The 21,724-nt window shown below is 41.2% G+C and overlaps 1 protein-coding gene across 6 annotated transcripts in view; it reads right to left on the bottom strand.

Annotated features, from left to right (window-relative positions):
- Nucleotides 1-21,724, bottom strand: part of cobll1b (cordon-bleu WH2 repeat protein-like 1b) — a 197,316-nt gene that overhangs the window by 34,471 nt on the left and 141,121 nt on the right. For all 6 annotated transcript variants that reach the window (XM_063052342.1, XM_063052341.1, XM_063052344.1 and 3 more), the window contains 6 exons: nucleotides 19,938-20,142; nucleotides 16,803-17,031; nucleotides 15,026-15,067; nucleotides 14,128-14,219; nucleotides 12,744-12,980; nucleotides 8,898-9,036 (listed from right to left, as the gene is read on the bottom strand). In XM_063052342.1, the coding sequence (XP_062908412.1) occupies nucleotides 8,898-9,036; nucleotides 12,744-12,980; nucleotides 14,128-14,219; nucleotides 15,026-15,067; nucleotides 16,803-17,031; nucleotides 19,938-20,142 (944 nt within the window). The remainder of the gene's footprint in view (nucleotides 1-8,897; nucleotides 9,037-12,743; nucleotides 12,981-14,127; nucleotides 14,220-15,025; nucleotides 15,068-16,802; nucleotides 17,032-19,937; nucleotides 20,143-21,724) is intronic.

Here is a 21,724-nt window from a genome sequence, read left to right on the forward strand (position 1 = left end):
TGGTCCATGGTTGGGAACCCCTGACCTCGAGGGTGGTTGCAATTTGAATGCACTGCAGAGAAGTTGGTGGAGGTAAGTACTGTCCTGACATTTGGAACCTGGAGGAGCATGCGAATAATTAAAAGCACACTAATCTATGGGTCACGTGCTGGTAAATGGGATTAGTAGAACCCATAAAGAGCATTAAGTTAAAATCATCATTTTAATTGTGTTTAAGTGTGTTAGTGTGGGCACGTGGCCAAGTGGTTAAGGCATTGGACTAGCTACCTGAAGGTCGTGAGTTCGAGCCCCAGCCGAGGGAACGTGTTGTGTCCTTGAGAAAGGCATTTAATCACACATTGCTCTGCAACAACACCGGTGCCAAGCTGTATGGGTCCTAATGCCCTTCCCTTGGACAACATTAGTGTCGTGGAGAGGGGAGACGTGCAGCATGGGCAACTGCTGGTCTTCCATTCAACCTTGCCCAGGCCTGCGCCCTGGAGAGTGAAGACTTTCCAGGCGCAGATCCATGGTCTCACAAGACTAACGGATGCCTTATATAAGTGTGTTTTGGATGAAACTAGTTCACATATTGTCCGTGAACCAAAGTCTCCACCTCTCCTTGTCTTCCAACACCTTTTTTTACCCATACTCTCGAAGCTCCCTATTTAATTCCCTTTTATATCACAGCCCTCCAAATAGCGGAGGAAATTTCTATGTAACCATGCCTTGTTTTCCTCTGCTTTTATCTTCATAAGCATCGACCATGTTGCTTTCTTCTTTACACCAAAACATTTCCAGGCACACGTAAACCATTGCACAAATGCAAGTCATTATTCACGCGACCATGGAGAAAAGTGGTACAGCATCACCAGTGCTTACAAGTGGGCGAACTACATTTGCACCCATGCCAACCCCCACCCCAGCACTCCTTCCCTGCCACCTGTCCCACACCCCTCCCACGGTGCTCCGTCTACACCATTCCCAACATCCTTTGCCCCTGCCAGATTTACAAACGTGCTCTCTGCTCCACATTGACAAGTGCAGTACTGTGCAAAAGTCTTAGGCACCCTAGCAATATCTATACACGCACACACTTAAGACTGCACAATACTATTGGTTGAAGGGTTTATCTGAAGCGTAATATCTTATATAGTACAGAACCTCATCAGTACAAAGTGAAATGTGAGGAAAATTTAAAAGTTCTGGTAAGAAGCTCAAATTTCAGCCTTCAGATTGATTTGCAACTGCGTTTACAGTAACTCTTGGAGTTACATCTGTCAATACAAGGGAAATGATTATATTGAGCGTGATGTTACAACTTCAATAATAACTAGTCAGACTCAAAAAAACTAAACAGTTATATTCTATCAGGGGAAAAACGTTAAATTTTATCAATCGTCACCATTCCCTTTGGTGTTATTGAGTGCACACAGTAGCAGATTAGAAAGATTTTATTAAAACAGTCTGTAATTAGCTCTGAGGAGCAAAATATAGTGCAAGCACTTTTCAATAATTAGAAACCTAATCAAAAGAATGGTAACAAAATAACCAGGGGAACAATTTAAACAAATATTCTAAATCATCCAAAGGTTTAAATTGCTCTGCAATCTATCTACCAAAGTTATGACAGAGTGGAAAATAAACAAATATTCAAGATTTATACTGCAGTTTGGAGAAACTCAATGAAGTACACGTAAAACATGCACTATCAGCATTCATATCATTCCTAATGGACTGATGAGATCAAGGAGCTGTGTCGCTGATACATTTTTAGACTGTTATCTTCAGTTTAAAGCAACACACACAAAATACTGGAGGAACTCAGCAGGTCAGGCAGTATCTATGGAACTGAACAGCTGAAATTTCGGGCCAAGGCCCTTATTCAGGACTGAGAAGGTAAGGGGAAGATGCCAGAATAAAAAGTTGCGGGGGGGGGGGGAACAGCGGACCAACCAGGAAGTGATAGGCAGGTGAGCAGAAGTAAAAGGTCAGAGTGGGGGGGGGGGGAGTTTGTTTTATAAGGAGGAGAAATTGATATTCCCAGATGAAATACAATATGTTGCTTCTACACCCCAAGGGAGGCCTCATCTTGGCACAAGAGGTGGCCTTTGGATCAACATGTCGGAACAGGAATGGTAAGTGGATTAAAAATGTTTGGCCTCCGGAAAGTCCCGCTTTTGGCCAATGCGTGGTCGACGAAGTGGTCCCCCAACCTACAACAGGTCTCACCAATGTACAGGAGACAAGGTTAAGATTTTAGTTTAATATCTTTTTGTGATAATAGCTTAACATTTTAAATGTTTTCGGCGCGTCTTCTCCAAAGGGGGTTCTATTTATAGATTATATTTGACAGAAATGCACCTGAAAGTGCTAAAACCAATCACACAGCTAACAAATGCTGAGAATTGTAAACAGACATGAGTACTCTTGTGCAAGAAACATTAAAATTTCATAAAAGATATAACAATAGGACAAGATAATCAAGCTAATAAGAACTACTTTAACTTGGTTCAAGACTAAGCTTTGTCCAGTACTTGCTTCCGTGCCCCATGACAGGTTGAGAAAATCGCACCAGAATAATAGCCCAAAACACTTGGCTATAATGGAAACCAAATTAGCTTGGTTATTTTTCACCAAAAATACAGAAGCTTTGAAGTGATTCGTTTTAAGCATTTAAGGAAAGAAGGTCTAGACACAAAATTTGATGTTAGTTTATCACTGTTACAGGTACTGAGGAAATGACTGACTGCACCAACTTGGGCATGCACACTGGCTGAACACACAAACTGGTACGGTCTCTCATTTATCCTACTATAGTTATTATTCTATTATGGATTTATAGAGTATTCCTGCAAAGAAATGAATCTCAGGGTTGTATATGATGACATACATGTACCAACAATAAATTTCCTTTGAACTTCTAAGCATTTAAATGAAGAAGTTTCTAGACACACTAAATTTGGAAAATTAGCTTAATTATTGTTATAGATACAGTGGTTGAGTGAAGTATTCGTCTTGCATGCTGTTCATTAAGATCATTTCATTACAGCCCAGTCCATCACAGGTAAAGCCCTCCCAACGACTGAGCACTTCGATATGAAACGCTATCGCAGGACAACCATATCCATCACCGGGGCCCCCGCCACCCAACTCTTGCTCTCTTCTCTCTGCTGTCATCAGGAAGAAAGTACAGGAGCTTCAGGATTCACACCACCATGTTCAGGAACAGTTACTACCACTCAACCATCAGGCTCTCGAACCAAAGGGGATAACTTCACTTACCCCATCACTGAAATATTCCCACACCAATAGATTCACTTTCAAGCTCTCTTCATCTTATGTTCTCAATATTTGTTACTTATTTATTTATATTATTCTTTCTTATTTTGCATTTGCACAGTTGTCTTCTGCACTCTGGTTGATTCTGTTACAGTTACAATTCTATAGTTTTGTTGAAAATGAATCTCAGGGTTGTATATGGCGACACATATGTACTTTGATAACAAAATTTACTTTGAACTTTGAACAGTACAAGAAGGTAGCACCAAATGAAGAATGCGGAATGAAGTATTACAGTTACAGAGAAAGTGCAGTGAAACTACATAATAAGGTACAAGCTCATAATGAGCTTGATTGTGAGGTCAATCTTATCATAATAAAGACCATAATCTTGTAACAGAGGGACAGAAGCTGTTCTTGAGCTTGCTGGTACACGCTTTTAGGTTTTGGTGTCTTCTGCTTGATGGGAGGTGGGAGAAAAAAGAATGTCCAGGGTGTGTGGGTCTTTGATCATGCTGGCTACTTTACAGAGGCAACGAGAAGTGTACACAGAGTCTATGGAGGGGACACTGGTTTCTGTGATCTACTGAGCTGGGTCCACAATACTCTTCTGTCTCTTGTGATCAACGAGAAAAGCAATTGCCAATTTTATTTATTTATTGACATACAGCACAGAGAAACCCTTCTGGCCCTTCGAGCCACACCGTCCAGCCTAATCACAGTATAATTTACAATGGCCAATTAACCTTCCGACTGGTTAGTCTTTGGAATGTGGGAGGAAACCAGAGCACCTGGAAGAAACCCACGTGGTCACCGGGAGAACATACAAACTCCTTACAGGCAGCGGTGGGAATTGAACCCAGGTCACCTGCACTGTAAACCATGATGCTCCCGTGCTGCCCCGCCGAGTCGTGATGCATTCAGGTGCACAATGCATACTGGGACAATTTTTTTTAATGTGGCATAATGAAAAAAAAAGGGAAATGAAATGGTTATTTTTGCCAGAGTATCACCAATTTTTAGATTAAATTGTTGTTTTACTCAAAGTGTGTCGGTTTGCGCCAAATACTTAGAAAGAAGTTGGGAAAATTCTACAGGCTGTGGTGTCAAAATGTCAAAACAGATATACGGCACATTAGCTCATGCAAATTATGATCACTACTATCTACTGAAATACATTAAAAAAGAACAACTTGCAGATATAGAAGAAATTCTCTGAACTTTTTTTTTCCTCAAATTAACTTGTTTTTTTTAAATGCCCCCCTGGAAATAAGGTTACAGTTGAGTCTGAAATATGAGGTACAGATACAAAATGACTGAATGATCACAGTCAATACACCACTAGATCCTCGTCTCCCCATTTTTTAATGCAAACAGCAAGTATCATGAACAACAGGAATTCTGCAGATGCTGGAAATTCAAGCAACATACAATCCTGACGAAGGGTCTCGGCCTGAAACGTCGACTGCGCCTCTTCCTATAGATGCTGCTTGGCCTGCTGCGTTCACCAGCAACTTTGATGTATGTAGCAAGTATCATGATTTTTCTGCCAAGTCCCTGCACTCACACAATGTGTCAGCAGGTGGCGCCATTTGACATCGTGACGAAAGAAATGTCACATTCCAATAGAGAGAGTAAGAAGAAGAGAAAGAGAGAAAAAAATTGTGCTGTTCACATCTTCAGAATAATTGAAAATTATGCCTTGAGTTGTTGCTATTGAAACCATGGGGTATATGCAGGTCAGAAAACTATCTAGCTTAATCCCATTTTCTATTTCATGGTTCAATACTTGTTAGGTATCAGATAATTTAAACTGAGTACATAAAAATAAACCTAAATTTGACAAGTGTTTCTGCTTTTAACACTCTTTCAGCCAGTGAGTTATAGATTCTCACCATCCTCAGGGTGGAAGGAAGTCTCAGGTTGCTAATAATTACTTTAAAATGAGTTGTACATTACAATAGACATTTCCATTAATGAAACTGGTCCTTTGTATCCACTCCAAGCCCCTCATTACTTGATCAAGCTCAGTTTATTTTGCCCTTAGCTTCCTTTGTTCCAAGTGAAACAGCTTCAGCCTCAATTCTCTCTCCTCATTAGTAAAGTTCTCTAATCAGGCGACATCTTTCAAAGTTTTCTCTGTATCCCTTCTAGCGTTAACACATCCTTCCTGCAGTATGGTGCTCAGAAATGTACACTGCATTACAGTTAAGGCATAGTTAGTACTTTATTTAATGTTAACACAACAATATTAACTCATGTGTTACTCTCAAATAATCCAGTACCTCATGCCTTCTAAAATGTTGACCGCTCGCCATCTTCAGCAATACAAGAACAGAAATTAAAAAGGTCCTTGCTCTTCAGAATCAGAGTCAGGTTTAATATCACTGGCATATGTCGTGAAATTCATTCATTTATTTATTTACATCTTGAGATACAGTGTGGGGGTAGGCCCTCCCGGCCCTTCAAACCACACCACCCAGCAAGCCCCCAGCTTAAACCTAACCTATTCACAGGACAACTTACAATGACCAATTAACCAACAAACTGGTACCACTTTGGACTGAGGGAGGAAACTGGAGCACCCGGTGAAAACCCACCAGAGAACATACAAACTCCTTACAGGCAGCAGTGGGAAGTGAACTCAGGTTGCGTGATCTGTAAAACGTTATACTATACACTACTACGCTGCCCAACCTCATTGTTGCGTGGCAGCCACTCATTACAATGCATAATTATAAAATCTATGAATTAAGTTAAATTAGATAAGTAGTGCAAAAAAATAGTGGGGGTAGTGTTCATGGGTTCAATAGCCATTCAAAAATTTAATGGCAGAGGGGAAGAACCTGTTCCTAACTTGTTGAGTGTGTGTCTCAGGCTCCAGTCTCTCCTCCAGTTTCCTCCCACAGCCCAAAGACATAGTGGCTGGTAGGTTAATTGGTCTTTGTAAATGACCCTGTGATTGGGCCAGTATTAAATCAGAGGATTGGCAGGTGGCATGGCACAAAAGGCCAGAAGGGCCTATTCTGCCCTGTGTCTCAATAAAATAAACAATTAATTTGACATGAGATGCAGTTTCCATCCCTTAGGTCACCGTCCAAAAAGCATCTGCCTCCCATTTAGATGTGCTTTCCCAAGTTAATTAAAATCATACCATGTTACAAAGAAGATGGCTTTGTGAGAGGCTGACAAGAAGCCAACTGCAACCGCATGCAAATTGTTCATTTTGACCTCGAAAGGAATTCAATTTTGGAACACGTTTTCTGAATACAAATAAACTAATTCTGCGTATTTATTTATTTTACAATTAAGCAACATGTCAAGTTCCCACAATCATATCTCGATGTTATATTATGCATTATTCACTGGTGTCTCACTGCCCCAAAAACCTGTGAGGGAGGCGCTTTTGCTCCTGTCGCTAAAGGTTAGTAGGTTAACTGGTTCCTCTAAATTGCTCCTAGCGTTGGTGGGTGCCAAGCAATAGAAGCCGGTTGCTGGTGGGGGGGGGGGGTGCTGAAAGGAGGAGAATATTGATGGAAGTACAAGGAGAAACACTGGGATTGGGGTAGACTGGTGCTTGATGGGAAGGACCATGCTGTATCCAAGTTTTGATCGAGAAAATTCATCAAGTAATCACCAAATTCTAAGGCACATGAGTGGTGGTTGTTCATTGTGTCCGACAATGACAGGAAACATGTGCGGAATAGTTCTAAAAGTGGAAAAGCCGTTGCTCTGGGGCAGTTCCACTCTCTCCGCTCAAAAGTCCTGGTCCAGGGCTACAAACAAGCGAGACAAACTGGGGTCTTCCTGGGCTGCAGTGGATGACAATGACTTCTCCTGTGCCCTGTCATGCCCTTCGCTCTCCACAGGGCATTGCACAGCCACAATCCTGGCCGTTGAATCTCACTGTAGATCTCATCCGCCCCGTCTGCCGGAGCTGACTTGACATGCTGGGATAGGCACATCTCTCTTTCTCATTGGGCGCCAGCTACCCTCGCCTGGTCTAGCCCGCCTGTTGAAGTGGTGTACCGGGGTGTGGCCGTTGTCACATGCGAACAGCTACTTGGAGCTACAGGTGAGAGCTGAGTGCCCAGCAGAACCAAAGGCGTAAAGACCATAAGACAAAGGAGCAGAAGTCGGCCATTCGGCCCATCGAGTCTGCTCCACCACCTGATCATAAGCTGATCCATTCTCCCATTTAGTCCCACTCCCCCGCCTTCTCACCATAACCTTTGATGCCCTGGCTACTCAGATACCTATCAATCTCTGCCTTAAATACACCCAATGACTTGGCCTCCACTGCCGCCCGTGGCAACAAATTCCATAGATTCACCACCCTCTGGCTAAAAAAATTTCTTCGCATCTCTGTTCTGAATGGGCGCCCTTCAATCCTTAAGTCATGCTCTCTCGTACTAGACTCCCCCATCATGGGAAACAACTTTGTCACATCCACACTGTCCATGCCTTTCAACATTCGAAATGTTTCTGTGAGGTCTCCCCTCATTCTTCTAAACTCCAAGGAATACAGTCCAAGAGCGGACAAACGTTCCTCATATGTTAACCCTCTCATTCTAGTGAATCTTCTCTGTACCCTCTCCAACGTCAGCACATCCTTTCTTAAATAAGGAGACCAAAACTGCCCACAGTACTCCAAGTGAGGTCTCACCAGCGCCTTATAGAGCCTCAACATCACATCCCTGCTCCTATACTCTATTCCTCTAGAAATGAATGCCAACATTGCATTCGCCTTCTTCACTACTGACTCAACCTGGAGGTTAACCTTAAGGGTATCCTGCACAAGGACTCCCAAGTCCCGTTGCATCTCAGAACTTTGAATTCTCTCCCCATTTAAATAATAGTCTGCCCATTTATTTCCTCTGCCAAAGTGCATAACCACACACTTTCCAAAATTGTATTTCATTTGCCACTTCTTTGCCCATTTTCCCAATCTATCCAAGTCCCTCTGCACACTCTCTGTTTCCTCAGCACTACCGGCCCCTCCATCTATCTTTGTACCATCAGCAAACTTAGTCACAAAGCCATCTATTCCATAACCCAAATCATTGATGTACAACGTAAAAAGAAGCAGCCCCAACACAGACCCCTGAGGAACACCACTGGTAACCGGCAGCCAACCAGAATAGGATCCCTTTATTCCCACTCTCTGTTTCCTGCTAATCAGCCAACGCTCTATCCATGTATGTAACTTTCCCATCATTCCATGGGCTCTTATCTTGTTAAGCAGCTTCACGTGTGGCACCTTGTCAAAGGCCTTCTGAAAATCCAAATATACAACATCCACTGTATCTCACTTGTCTAGCCTACTTATAATTTCCTCAAAAAATTAAAATTAAAATACATTATATAATTACTAAATACTAATACTATATATTCAGGTTATACTAAGACAATAGTTCATATTAATTTTCCTAAAAGCAAAAAAATTTGCAAATTAGAATCCATTTTAGACAAAAAACTGAAGTTACAGAATACTATTAATTTTCTTTATATACAGTTACTTCATAATATAGAAATCCTAAAATATTTATGTTGCAATTCTGGTTCCTTACTGGAGCTCTACTACATTGTACAACTACCGAAGCTGCACAATAACGTTTAAAGACCTTTCACATTACCTGGGATCTTCTGGTCTTCAGGAGCTTTGCTTGGAGGCAGTGGGGCTTTTCGTTTCTTTTTTATAGCTGGGTTACTTGATGTGGTAACTTCACTGTGTGGCAGTGACCCTGCCCTTTGTCTGCATTGACCTGTCACATCCTTAAGGAGATTAAAAGAAAGCAAAGTGATTGTTGGGAAAGTGAGGCATTTTAAAGTGTCTACAAGGATAATAGAATAAAGAAAAATCTATTTTCTGTGAAGAAATATAACAATACACCAACATAAAGGGTAGACCCAGTAACTGAAACACCAGTCAATGAGAAATTGCGTCAGTGATCGACTAAGAATAAAGCAGACACTAACATTTAACTCAGGATAACATTGTGGGCCGAAAGGCCTGTACTGTGCTGTAATGTTCTATATCTCATTGATTGTTCCTCACATTCAAATGACTTCAAGTCTAAGTTACTTCTAATTTCACTTTTCAGGATGTAAAGAAAGATAGTGTCATAAGGAAAGCATTTGGCATGTTGGCCTTCATAATTCAAAGTATTAAGTACAGCAGATGGGATTTTTTTTTGAAGCTATATAAGACATTGCTGAGACCTAATTTTGTGCAGTTTTGGTCACCTACTACAGGAAAGATAAAAATAAGTTTGAAAGAATACGGAGAAAATCTACAAGGATGTTGCCGGTTCCGGAGGACCTGAGTTACAAGGAAAAACTGAATACGTCAGGACTTCATTCCTTGAAATGGCGAAGACTGAGAGGAAATTTGATAGAGGTTTACAAAATTATGAGAGGAATAGATAGAGTAAATGTGAGCAGGCTTTTTCCACTGAGGTTGGGTGTGATGACAACTAGAAGTCATGGTTTAAGGGTGAAAGGTGAAAAGTTTAAGGGAACACAAGGGGAAACTTCTTCACTCAAGAGTGTGGGATGAGTTGCCAGCGCAAGTGGTGCATGCAAGCTCGATTTTGCAGTTTAAGAGAAGTTTGGATAGGTACATGAATGGAAGGGGTATGGAGGGTTATGGTCCCGGTGCAGGTTGATGGGAATAGGCAGTTTCAATGGCTCAACATGGACTAGATGGGTCAAAGGGCCTGTTTCTGTGCTGTTCTTTTCTATGACTCTATGACAAGAATGTGATGAGCTCTCAAAGGCACTTGTGCTCCCGAGATGTTGCAGTACGGTCAAATTGACTATCTGCAGAGGAGAATAAGGGTGGGAGGAAGGAGAAATGTACCTCAAGGCTCCTGGTAACTGCCTTTCCAAATGCATTAAGGCAGGACCATTTTCAACAGCATATTGCCACTCATCTCTGCACCCTTCTGCAACCTCAGGAGAAGATGGTACAGAGGGTGAAGCAACTAATCTAGCCCACTACTAATTATTTTCAAGGGTCATTCAATATTTGACCCAGATGTCCACATGGTTGCTATCTGTGCTAGTCCCGTGGGAAAACTACAATCACTTTATTAGGTATGTTTGTGGTCTTCTGCTGCTATAGACCATCCACTTTAAGGTTTGACGTGTTGTGCATTCAGATATACTCTCCTGCACACCACTGTTATAATGCATGGAGAGATTATTGCCTTTTTGTCACCTTGAACCAGTCTGGCCATTCTCCTCTGATCTCTCTCATTCGCAAGGTGTTTGCAGCTAAACAGATGTTCTTTTTTGGCACCTTTCTCTGTAAGTCTAGTTCTGCTGTGCATGAAAATTCCAGGAGAGCAACGGTTTGTGAGATGCTTAAACCAACCCATCTGGTACAATCGTTCCACGGTCAAACTCACTTAGATCACATTTCTTCCCCATTCTGATGTTTGAGCTGAACAACAGAACCTCGTGACCATAACTGCATGCTTTTCTATATCACGTTGCTGCCCCATGATTGGCTGTTAGACATTAGCATTAATAAGCAGGTGTACCTCAAAGTGGCCACATCAGTGCTACCGAGATTACTACTGCAATCCATTAATAAGGTAGTGACCATGAGTGTTACATACCTCATGGATATCTTGTGACTGTCTTATGAGGATGATGTAATGGTCTTGCTGAGGTCACATGATGTAATTTTCCCGCCAATGTGAGGTCACGTGATCACATGTTCACCATGGGTATAAAAGGAGACCCCTGGGGTGACGCAGTTGGTTTTCCAGTTAGAACGTCAGCCAGATACTCCGCTCCGCTGCGTATTTGCCTTATGATGCAGTTTTGATTTAAAATGGAGTTTTACGTTCTATTGTAAGGTACAAAAGTGTTGGGCCGGCAGTTTAACCAATTGCTGCCAGGTTTGTTGATGTATCTTTTCAGTAGTATTGGAGAGTGAAGACGGGAACCTGAAGGAGTCGTTCGACGGTTGAAAGGATCGACCATTATTGAACTCGCTCAAGAAAGAGTGATCTGCATGAGATAGCCTCTGGTAAAAGCGGCAGAAAAGGCTGTGCAGGATCTAGTATCTAGAGGGAAAGATCAGTGCCTTTAAACCATTTTATTTCCGTCGTTGTGAATCCTGCGGACAAGGCAGGATCCGGCTGGGATTGGCAGTGACGTCGTGTCTTCAAGGAATTCTTTACTTCAGGAAAGTCTCTCCTAATTGACTATATAAGTCTCTTGGACTTTCAAATTTACCATTCTAAGAACTGTGTTTGAATTTACCGCTTTAAGAACTGTTTTCGCATTTACCACTTTAAGAACTAGTACTGAGTGGTGGTTTGTTAAATGGCCGCATAGCAGTTTACTTCCGGTTAAGATTTTCATTTGTTTATTTTTCATATCGAGCAGAGTTTAATAAATGTTTGATTGTTTTTATAAAACCTGATTCAGTTGTATTCTACATTCATTGTTACCAGTCACTGGGCCATACATACACGAGAAGAGCCAGCCCACAAACAGCAAATATCCCTTTCCCCTCTTCCAACCACCCACTCACATACACAATTTTAGATAAAGTCTTGACATCTATGAATTGAGAGGCAATAGTGACACAATTGTGAACTGCTGCTCATTTGCTACTGACATCTGTTATCTTTCCCTTGTTGTTGTTCCGTTCTCGCGCCTTATGGTGCTTCCGGTGGCATTTTTTGCCGTTTCCTGAGCACGTGTCCAAAGCCGAGTTGCTAGCTTGACGCTCATTCCCAGCACGGATGGAAAGCGTGCAACGGACCAGCCAGATTCAAACCCGGGACCATTTGTCTTAAAGTCCGGTGCTGATGCCAGTAAACCACCAGCTAGCTATCTTTCTCTGATTCCACATAAAAAGAGTTCTTATTTGTTCACTATTGCTTCAGGCATGTAAAAGTTTGAAAACTGATTCAAAGTATTATGGGAAAGGACATGCTATAATTCCTATTTATTGACGAAATATAGGATCACTAGGGGCAGCATGGTGACGTAGTACCAGAAAGCCGGGTTCAATTCCCACCACTGCCTCTAAGGAGCTTGTATGTTCTCCCAGTGACCGTGTAGGTTTCCTCCTGCTGGTCTGGTTTCCTCCCACAGTCCAAAGATGTACAGTTGGTAGGTTAATTGGTCATTGTAAATCAGCCCAGGATTAAATCGGGGATTGCTGGGCAGTGTAGCTCAAAGGGTTGGAGGGGCCTATTCCGTGCTGTATCTCAATAAATAACTAAGCATGACCACAAACAATTGTGCAATCAGAAAAATGTATGAAAAATTATCACAAGCACCAAATTCAAGAAGTGCTTATATACCTGTAAATCACATCCATCTCAGTAAATGCATGTTAGGTTTTAACCAGTTTGCATGTCCTAAACGCACATTACAAATGACAGGATGGAGAAATCTTAAATAGATCAAATGTAAAACCACAGCAATACAAGAGTAACAACTGCTTCACTAACCTGTGCATTCATGGGAACATCTGAGAAAACACAAGACACAGGTCTGGCGGATGCTTTCTGACTTGATTCTCTTGGAAAAGTTTGTGGAGCATTCTGGGGTGGTGCAGGGGCTCGTCTCTTCTTTGGCAGGTCTGACGGTAATGTATTAGATTCATACGTAGGGCAATAGGCACTCGAACTGCTCATGCCAAGTGGTCTCTGCGGACTTATTAATGGGGTTGCTGGAGCACTTGTTGGCTAAAAAATTCAAAACAAAAAGAGCACACTTTCTAAAATTGCTATCTTCTATTCCAACATACAGCACTGTGCAAACGTCTTAGGCATGTATAGCTAGGGTGACTTATGCACAGTACTGCATTTGTCAATGTGGAGCTGAGAGCCAGTTTGTAAATCTGGTGGGAGCAAAGGATGTTGGAAATGGTGAGGGTGGAGCGCCACGGGATGGATGTGGGACAGGTAGCAGAGAAGGATTTTGCCGGGGGGGGGGCGGCGGGAGTTAGCATGAGTGCAGACACACCCCTGAGACACCAAGCAAGGTCATTTGATCCTAAACAACTGGTTTATTGATCATTATAAAATGTCTCTCTAGTATTTCCTGCTACCTCCCCACTCTTTTCCCAACCATGATTCCCCTCTTCCTGCCCACTCCCCACTCTCAGTCCACAATAGAGACCCGTATCAGAAGCAGGCTTATTATCTCTCACACATATGTCATGAAATTTGATTTTTATTTGTTGCAGCAGTACAATGCAATGCATAAAATTGCTACAGGACTTCAGCACCCTAGTTATATATGTGTGCCTAAGACTGCTGTACAGTACTGATCTCCAATCCTAAAGAATTATATCTCATTCAGAATTAATGTTGCTATTACTATTTAAAAAAAATAAACATTCAACACTGGAAATCAGACTAAATCAGGAAATATTAAAACAAATTATGGAAAAACAACTTACCAATCCTTAATTGTACCCCTCTACAATCACACACTTAAAGATGTGTATATAAAGTTGAGAAAACAGCATATCCACAATGCAGTATTATTTTAGGAATTGAAATAACTAAACAGAAAATTGCATTTACCTACTCGAACAATGTTTTATTGGTGCAAATGGGATCCTTCCTGAAAGTGCAACTGTAATTTTAGTATTTCCATTTGATAATTTAATTAAAATAGCAAAATTCTGCTCATCAAAAATACATTCTAAATATAATAACATATGTCTGCACTTGTACAGGGAGTTTTTTAAACTCTTAAATGTACATTTAAGCATAATTATTCAGAAGCATTATTTAGCAGGTGCAGTGAACTGAAGCTGCTGGTTTTGAACCTCCCACACATTAAGCAGAGGTAATATAATTTACATGCATTTAAAATGCTTACTTTTTCCCGTTTCTTCTTACTCAGCCTAAAAATGTTGAAGAAGCCTTTGTTTTCCTTCTCCTGATTTGAATTTCCTGAAACCAGCGGCTGTTCTGAAAACAAGAGTTTAAAAATGAAGTAAATACTGATTGTCTTTTTCATTTCAAGTTCTGGCACAGTAATGTAGTGGTTAGCACTAATCTTTACAGTCCAGGTAACCCGGGTCCAATTCCCACCCGTAAGGAGTTTGTTCGTTCTCCCCGTCCCTGCGTGGGCTTGCACCGGGTGCTCCAGCTTCCTCTTATAGTCCAAAGAGCTACTAGTTAGTAGCTTAATTGGTCATTGTAAATTATCCCGCAATTTGGCTTGGCTTAAATTGGGTAATTGTTGGGTGACGTGACTCGAAGGGCTGGGGTAGGGAAGGGAGAGATGGATGGACAGATGGATAGATAGAGGGTCGGATATATATATCATGGTCTATGATTATCGTGATATAGTGAACTATGTATATTTTGAACAAGCATCTTTTACACCAATTAACATTCTCTAAGTATTTCCTTCATTTTCTTAAATTTAAAAAAAGCTTCAAGCACTGCAAGAAAAATGTACAACTACACTGAAGATAACCAAACTTAAAAGTACTGCTACACATTCCTTCATTGACAGTTGATTTTACAGATCACAGAGATAGGTGCAAATACTAACAAATTGGTGTGTGACAAAAGGGGGAGTGGAGTGAAATAAAGCCAGCTAGCGGCGTAGCAAAAAATATAAGACAAACAAAGAGAAAGAGGAACAAGTAAGAAACACATAGACAAAGTGCAACTTAATACAACAGAAAATCCAAAAAAAAACCACAAAGCAAAAAAAAAACATGGTCTGTACAATTTCATGGATTAACGGCCAAAAATTTCATTACCTTGCTGAAAGGATCCACCTTGAAAATGAGGCTGGGGATGTTCTAAAGAAAGTGAAAGAGACAATTTTAATGACTAGGATCTAACATCTAGGAGTGTTACAGCTCGCATATTAAATGTTCATAGGAAGAACCTACTTTTGCCCTTTAGCAATAGTCAATCAGATAAGCCAAGTACCAATTGCTGACACCACCGAACCCTACTTCTAAACTAATTCCCTGTCCCCAGTAGTCAAATCTCGTTGACTCATCTTTCTAATCTTGCCGCTAATTCCATATCTCTGCTTGGATGTCAAGTATTCATACTCTCTTCACTTTGTTCAATGCAATAACTGATCCCCCTTACATTCTAAGCCTATTTACTCCCACTCATGGACCGAGATTTTTCCACCATCATATCAGCTGCCTCTGATCACAGCCAAACCCCTCCCACTGTTGTTGTTCCCTTTCTGTGTCTTGTGGCATATCGGGCAGCATTTTTGCCATTTCTGTACCATCTTTGACTGTTTTTTAAGAGGCCAAGTTGCTAGCTCAATGTTCAACCCAGCATGGATCGAAAGTGTGCAAGGGATCGGCTGGATTCGAACCCAGGACCATTCAGCTCGAAGTCCGGTACTGATGCCACTACACCACCGGTCAGCTTACACCCACCCCATTAGTCACTGGAATTCTCATCCATGCTTTTACCACCTTCAATATCAATTGTTTTCACACTATCCTAGCTGGCTTTCCATTATTAATGCTTCATAAATTCAGCCCAAAAACATGCCTTTCTGCAGACATCCTTGAGCACATAGTATTGGCTTAGCATCTCCAAAGCTGCGAATGTGAACTGTTCATCCTTCAGTGCATATCATTCAATGGTATTGCCCATCCACACTTATAACCTCTTTTATTGCCTTAAAATTTACTTCAATGGTGGCAGAATCTTCTGAAGTCCGTCTTTTTAAATTCCACTGTAAATCTCTCTTCCCGTAAACATCTTTAAGACTAATTTATTTGGCCAATCCTTTGATTCTCCCCTCTTAATACTTTACTCTTGCTCTTAGCATCTTTTAATAGTTGTAATGCAGCTTTACTTTCATGCAAGAAAAAAATTGTTACATCAATCAGACTAACATTTGGTATTACTGATGAATATTGGGTGGCACGGTAGTGTAGTGGTTAGCACAATGCTTTACAGTACAGGAGACAGGGTTCAATTCCTGCCACTACCTGTAAGGAGTTTATACTTTTTCACCATGGCCCCGTGTGTTTCCTCTGGGTGCCCTGGTTTCCTCCCACAGTCCAAAGACACACCAGGTGGGAGGTAAATTGTTCCTTCATTACGCTAAGACTAAATTGGGAGCTGATGCATGGTGCAGCTCAAGGATAGGATGGGATGGGATGGGATGGGAGTACAGGATAAATGGATGGATAGATATATAGGTGGATGGACCGGATGGATCGGATAGATGGATGGATGGTTGGATGTGCCGGACAGATGGATTGATGGATGAACAGGATGGGTGGATGGGATAGATGGATGGGGGATGGATAGATGGGTGGATGGGTAGGATGGATAGGATGGATAGATGAATGGACAGATGGAGGGATGGATAATATTCAACATTTGCAGAAATGGGAACTGCATTTTTCTGAAGAACTTTGTCAATAAACAATTTTTTAAACTGCTCTAGTATTTTTATTGCTATGTTTCTAGATTATGCAAAAACAATCAAAGCCATACATTTTTTGTGTTCTCATATCTACTGCCTACTGCCTACTGCCAGGTACATACCTACACTGGTATCCACCGCGCACACTTCTCGCAGACCAAGTTCATTGAGAGTTCTTGTCAAATCATACGCTTCCAAACTTTCAAAGTCTTTCACTAAAATAGTGCTGCTTGGATCAAATTCACACTTAGTGCTGATTACTGGAATCAGTTCTTGAAGGGGAACAAACGGACTAACTCGTACGATGGTTTTCTGTGTTTTCCTGTAGTTTATTACCACTCGCACTGTTTGCTGAAAATATGAACAAAAATAAATGAACACAGGAGTATGACGCTGGAATAATGATGCCCTGATTTAAAATACAAAACACTGTGTCACCATCTCACCAATACATAAATTTGGGAATCAGACAACATAAAATCAATTTGTTTAGATGAGGGGTTTCCAACCTGGGGCCAAAACACATCTAGGTTAATGGTAGGGTTCCACCGCATAAAAAAGGTTGGGCACCTCTGGTTTAGATGAGATTATTAGATTATGAGGACACTCAGTCCTCATTTATTGTCATTTAGAAATGCATACATTAAAAAATGATACAATGTTCCTCCAGTATGATATCACAAGAAAACACAGGACAAACTAAGACTAAAACTAGCAAAACCACACAATTATAACATATAGTTACAACAGTGCAAATCAATACCATAATTTGATAAAGAGCAGACCATGGGCACGGTAAAAAAAAAAGTCTCAAAGTCCCGATAGCCTCATCATCTCACGCAGGCGGCAGAAGGGAGAATCTCTCCCTGCCATGAACCTCCAAGCACCGCCAACTCGCTGATGCAGCACCATTGGAAGCACCCGACCGCAGCAGACTCTGAGTCCGTCCGAAAACTTCGAGCCTCCGACCAGCCCCTCCGACACAGCCTCTCTGAGCACCATCCTCTGCCGAGAGCTTCGACCCCGCCCCGGCTGCCGGGCAACAAACAAAGCCGAGGACTCGGGGCCTTCCCCTCCAGAGATTCTGGACCACACAGTAGCAGCATCAGCGAGGCAGGCACTTCAGAAGTTTCACCAGATGTTCCTCCGTGCTCTCACGTCCGTCTCCATCAAATCAGGATTGTGCACGGCACCCTACTTGACAAATAACAGACATCACCACCGGAGTGACCACTGCGAGCTGCGTCGCGCCGCCATCTTCTCCTCTCGACTATTCCCAACTAGACCGTCTTTTCTCCTTACCTCACAAATGTAAGAAAAATGCCTAAGACTTTCCTCAAAATAGATTTTTTTTAAAACTATAGCTCATTAAAAATAGTAGGATTGAGGAACTGAACATCAATCACAGTTAGCATTCCTTGTGAATAAGGCACATCAAGTCAAGGTTCAATGCTAGGCTTCTCCTGCAAAGAAAGCATTTGCAATGCCGTCAACATCTCACCGTGCCAATAAGCAGCCAGAATGAAGGGAACTTCTCAACTAAACCCAAAACTGCACTATCTTATCATCATTACTTTGAGCAGGACAACTATGTATTTGCCTTAAGGTATTACCACCAAATAAAGCAAAGCAAAAACAGAGAGGTTGTTGAAGAGATAATGTATGCATTGGTCATGATCTTTGAAGAATCACTTGATTCTGGCATGGTTCCAGAGTTCAGGAAAATTGCAAATATCACTTCACTCTTTAAGAAGGGAAGAAGTCAAAAGAAAGGAAATTATAGGCTAGTTAACCAAACCTCAGTGGTTGGGAAAGTGTAGGAAGTGGAATTAAAATGTGTGGTCACGAGGAGATCCCACTTTTTAATTTCACTTCGCATTCCCATTCTGATATGTCTATCCACGGCCTCCTCTACTGTAAAGATGAAGCCACACTCAGGTTGGAGGAACAACACCTTATATTCGGTCTGGGTAGCCTCCAACCTGATGGCATGAACATTGACTTCTCAAACTTCCACTAATGCCCCACCTCCCCCTCGTACCCCATCCGTTATTTATTTATTTATATACATACATTCTTTCTCTCTCTCTCCTTTTTCTCCCTCTGTCCCCCTCACTATATCCCTTGCCCATCCTCTGATTTTCCTCCCCCTCCCCCTTTTCTTTCTCCCTAGGCCTCCTGTCCCATTATCCTCTCATATCCCTTTTGCCAATCACCTGTCCAGCTCTTGGCTGCACCCCTCCCCCTCCCACTTTCAAATCTCTTACTAGCTCTTCTTTCAGTTAGTCCTGACGAAGGGTCTCAGCCCAAAACGTCGACTGAACCTCTTCCTAGAGATGCTGCCTGGCCTGCTGCGTTCACCAGCAACTTTGATGTGCGTTACAATCAGGATTGAGGTAGAATATTATCCACTTCCAGGGACAATCGTGGCTCCAACACTTCAGCTCAACAACATACAGGGCAAAACAACCACACTAAGACTCACTAATTGGCACTGTATCCACCACACTAAATATTCATTCCTTCCGCCAGAAGTGGACCGTGGCTGCAGTGTGCACCACCTGCAAACCGGACTAAGGCAATTGGTCAAGGCTACTTTTTCAGCTGTCTCCTCACCAGGGACCTCCACTGCACTGAAGGAGGAAGCTATGGGAAGGCACAACACATGTGATTAAATGACTTATAAATTTTATAGTTTGATGGATGCAAGCCTATTGCAACTTAAGTTCTCAGAAGACTGGAACATTACAACAAGCAGCCAAACATCTCTGGCATTTTTAGATTACAACAATTTCTGGATGAAGTATTTAATTCCAATAATCAGAGCTGATACTGGTAAGGTGCTAGGGGTTACATCTCCTATAATTGCTGTACAATATCCTAAGTATAACTTGGTCCAGTGCTCTTTCCACTTTGGATATAACAAATAATGGATTTTTTAAAAAAAGGACCATGTGAAATAAGGAAACCTTTCTTTCTGCTTTGGAAGTTCCAGTGGCTGGGAAGAAACCTGTATGTAGAAGAAAAAACTGAAGCAATCCTATCTTTAGTGCACAAAATTCAAAAGTAAAATACTATAAATGCTTAAACATTAAATTAAAATGGGAAAGTACTCTGCAGCTCATATTTTATATTTCAGTTCAATAGCTTTTCATTAAAACAGAGTTTCTGACCATTATTAATGGGTCATAAAAACATTTAGATCTTGTCAAAGCGAAGTCAGACATCAATTTTACACATTAGCCAGTTTAACCAACCTCAGGTACCACTGATGTGAGTTTCTTCTTTTCTTCCACACTTTTCTCCTTCAGAATAACTTTCTCAACATCCAATGTGCCTATCAGCGCGTTGGGTTTGAATAGGATTTGATTCTTCTCTTTTCCCACCAATTCAATGGTGTGACTTGATGGATTTAAGTGATATTTGCCACAAAGGAAAATCAACAAATCCCTCATAGGTTTGCTAGAAAAAAACAAAGATGTTTTCCAGGTTAAAAATCGTGATTATAAACTGCAAAACAAGATTAACAAACTAATTGCACAATTTTACAATAATAACAATCAAATATATTGATAGTCATCATGCAGTATTGATCCAAAATGTTATGAGAAAGGACATGCTATTAAATATGAATTCACACAATCAAGGATCCCAAGCGATGGACCGTTAGGGTAGTGGTAGCAGTGACACAGGTTCAATTCCTGTTGCTGCCTATGAGGACTTTGTACATTCTCCCCATGACCACGTGGGTTTCCTCCCACAGCCCAAAGACGTACCAGTTGATAGGTTAATTGGTCACTGTAAATTGTCCTGTGATTGGCCTCAGATTACATCAGGGGATTGCTGGGTGACATGGCTGGAAGGGTCAGAAGAGTCTGATTGTGTGGATAAAGTTGGACAAGCCAAATTCCTTACAAAAATTGATTTGTTAAAAGGTTATTGGAGTGTTCCATTGACAGATAGAGGTAGAGAGATTTCAGCATTTGTAACCCCATCTGGGTTATATGAATATAACGTTCTTCCATTTGGGATGAAGAATGCACCAGATACGTTTCAGAGGATGATTAATAGCATGATTCAGGGATTAAAAGATACAGATGCCTATATTGATAATTTAGTTATAGGAAATAATACGTGGAAAGCACATATTACTGCGGTGGAGAAACTATTTGAGAGACTTTCAAAAGCTAACTTAACTATTAACTTACCTAAAAGTGAATTTGGTCATGCCACTGTGACCATTAAGGAAAAGGGTTAAGGAAATTAAACTCCAATTTAATAATACAGTTTAATGTTACAGGAGTACAATATTTTGATCATTCATATTAAGGGTAACGATAATGTGATCGCTGATTGTCTATCTAGATGTTAAATGTACAATGAAAATTTGTTTTTTTGGAGTGGTATTTTAACATTTGTAACACTCCTACTGTATATTAGTTTGTAAAGTGCTGAAAGACTGTATATATTGTGTATGTTGTAAATTTTATACCTTTGTATTTTTTTTGTAAATTGTTAATTGTTAAAATTTTGTTCTTTAAAAGACCAATTTTTTTTTGGAGGGAGGTGTTACATACCTCAAGGAGATCTTGTGAGAATGATGTAATGGTCTCTTGGAGGTCATTTTATGTAATCTTCCCACCGATGTGAGGTCACGTGATGACATATGCACCACGGGTATATAAGGGAAGACCTCAGATGACGCAGTTAGTTTTTAGTTTTCCAGCTAGAACGTGCGGCTGTGTCTGAATTTCTGTTGCGTATTTGTTCTTATGACACAGTTTCATTTTTAAAATGGTGTGTTACATTCTGTTGCAAGGTACAATACTGCTGGACTGGCAATTTTTGCTAGATGTATTGACGTACTTTTTTCCAGCAGTACTGGAGAGTGAAGACTTTAATCGAAGTACAGGACCCGAAGGATTAACAGAAGTTGGTATCGTTCAGCAGTTTAATAAAGGATCGACCTTATAGAGTCTTCGTTGAAGGAGTAGCAACCTGCATCGAATGATAACTCTTGCCAAAAGGGCAAGGAAGTTCATGC

This window comes from Mobula hypostoma, chromosome 6, assembly GCF_963921235.1.
Source record: "Mobula hypostoma chromosome 6, sMobHyp1.1, whole genome shotgun sequence".
NCBI classification, from domain to species: domain Eukaryota; kingdom Metazoa; phylum Chordata; class Chondrichthyes; order Myliobatiformes; family Myliobatidae; genus Mobula; species Mobula hypostoma.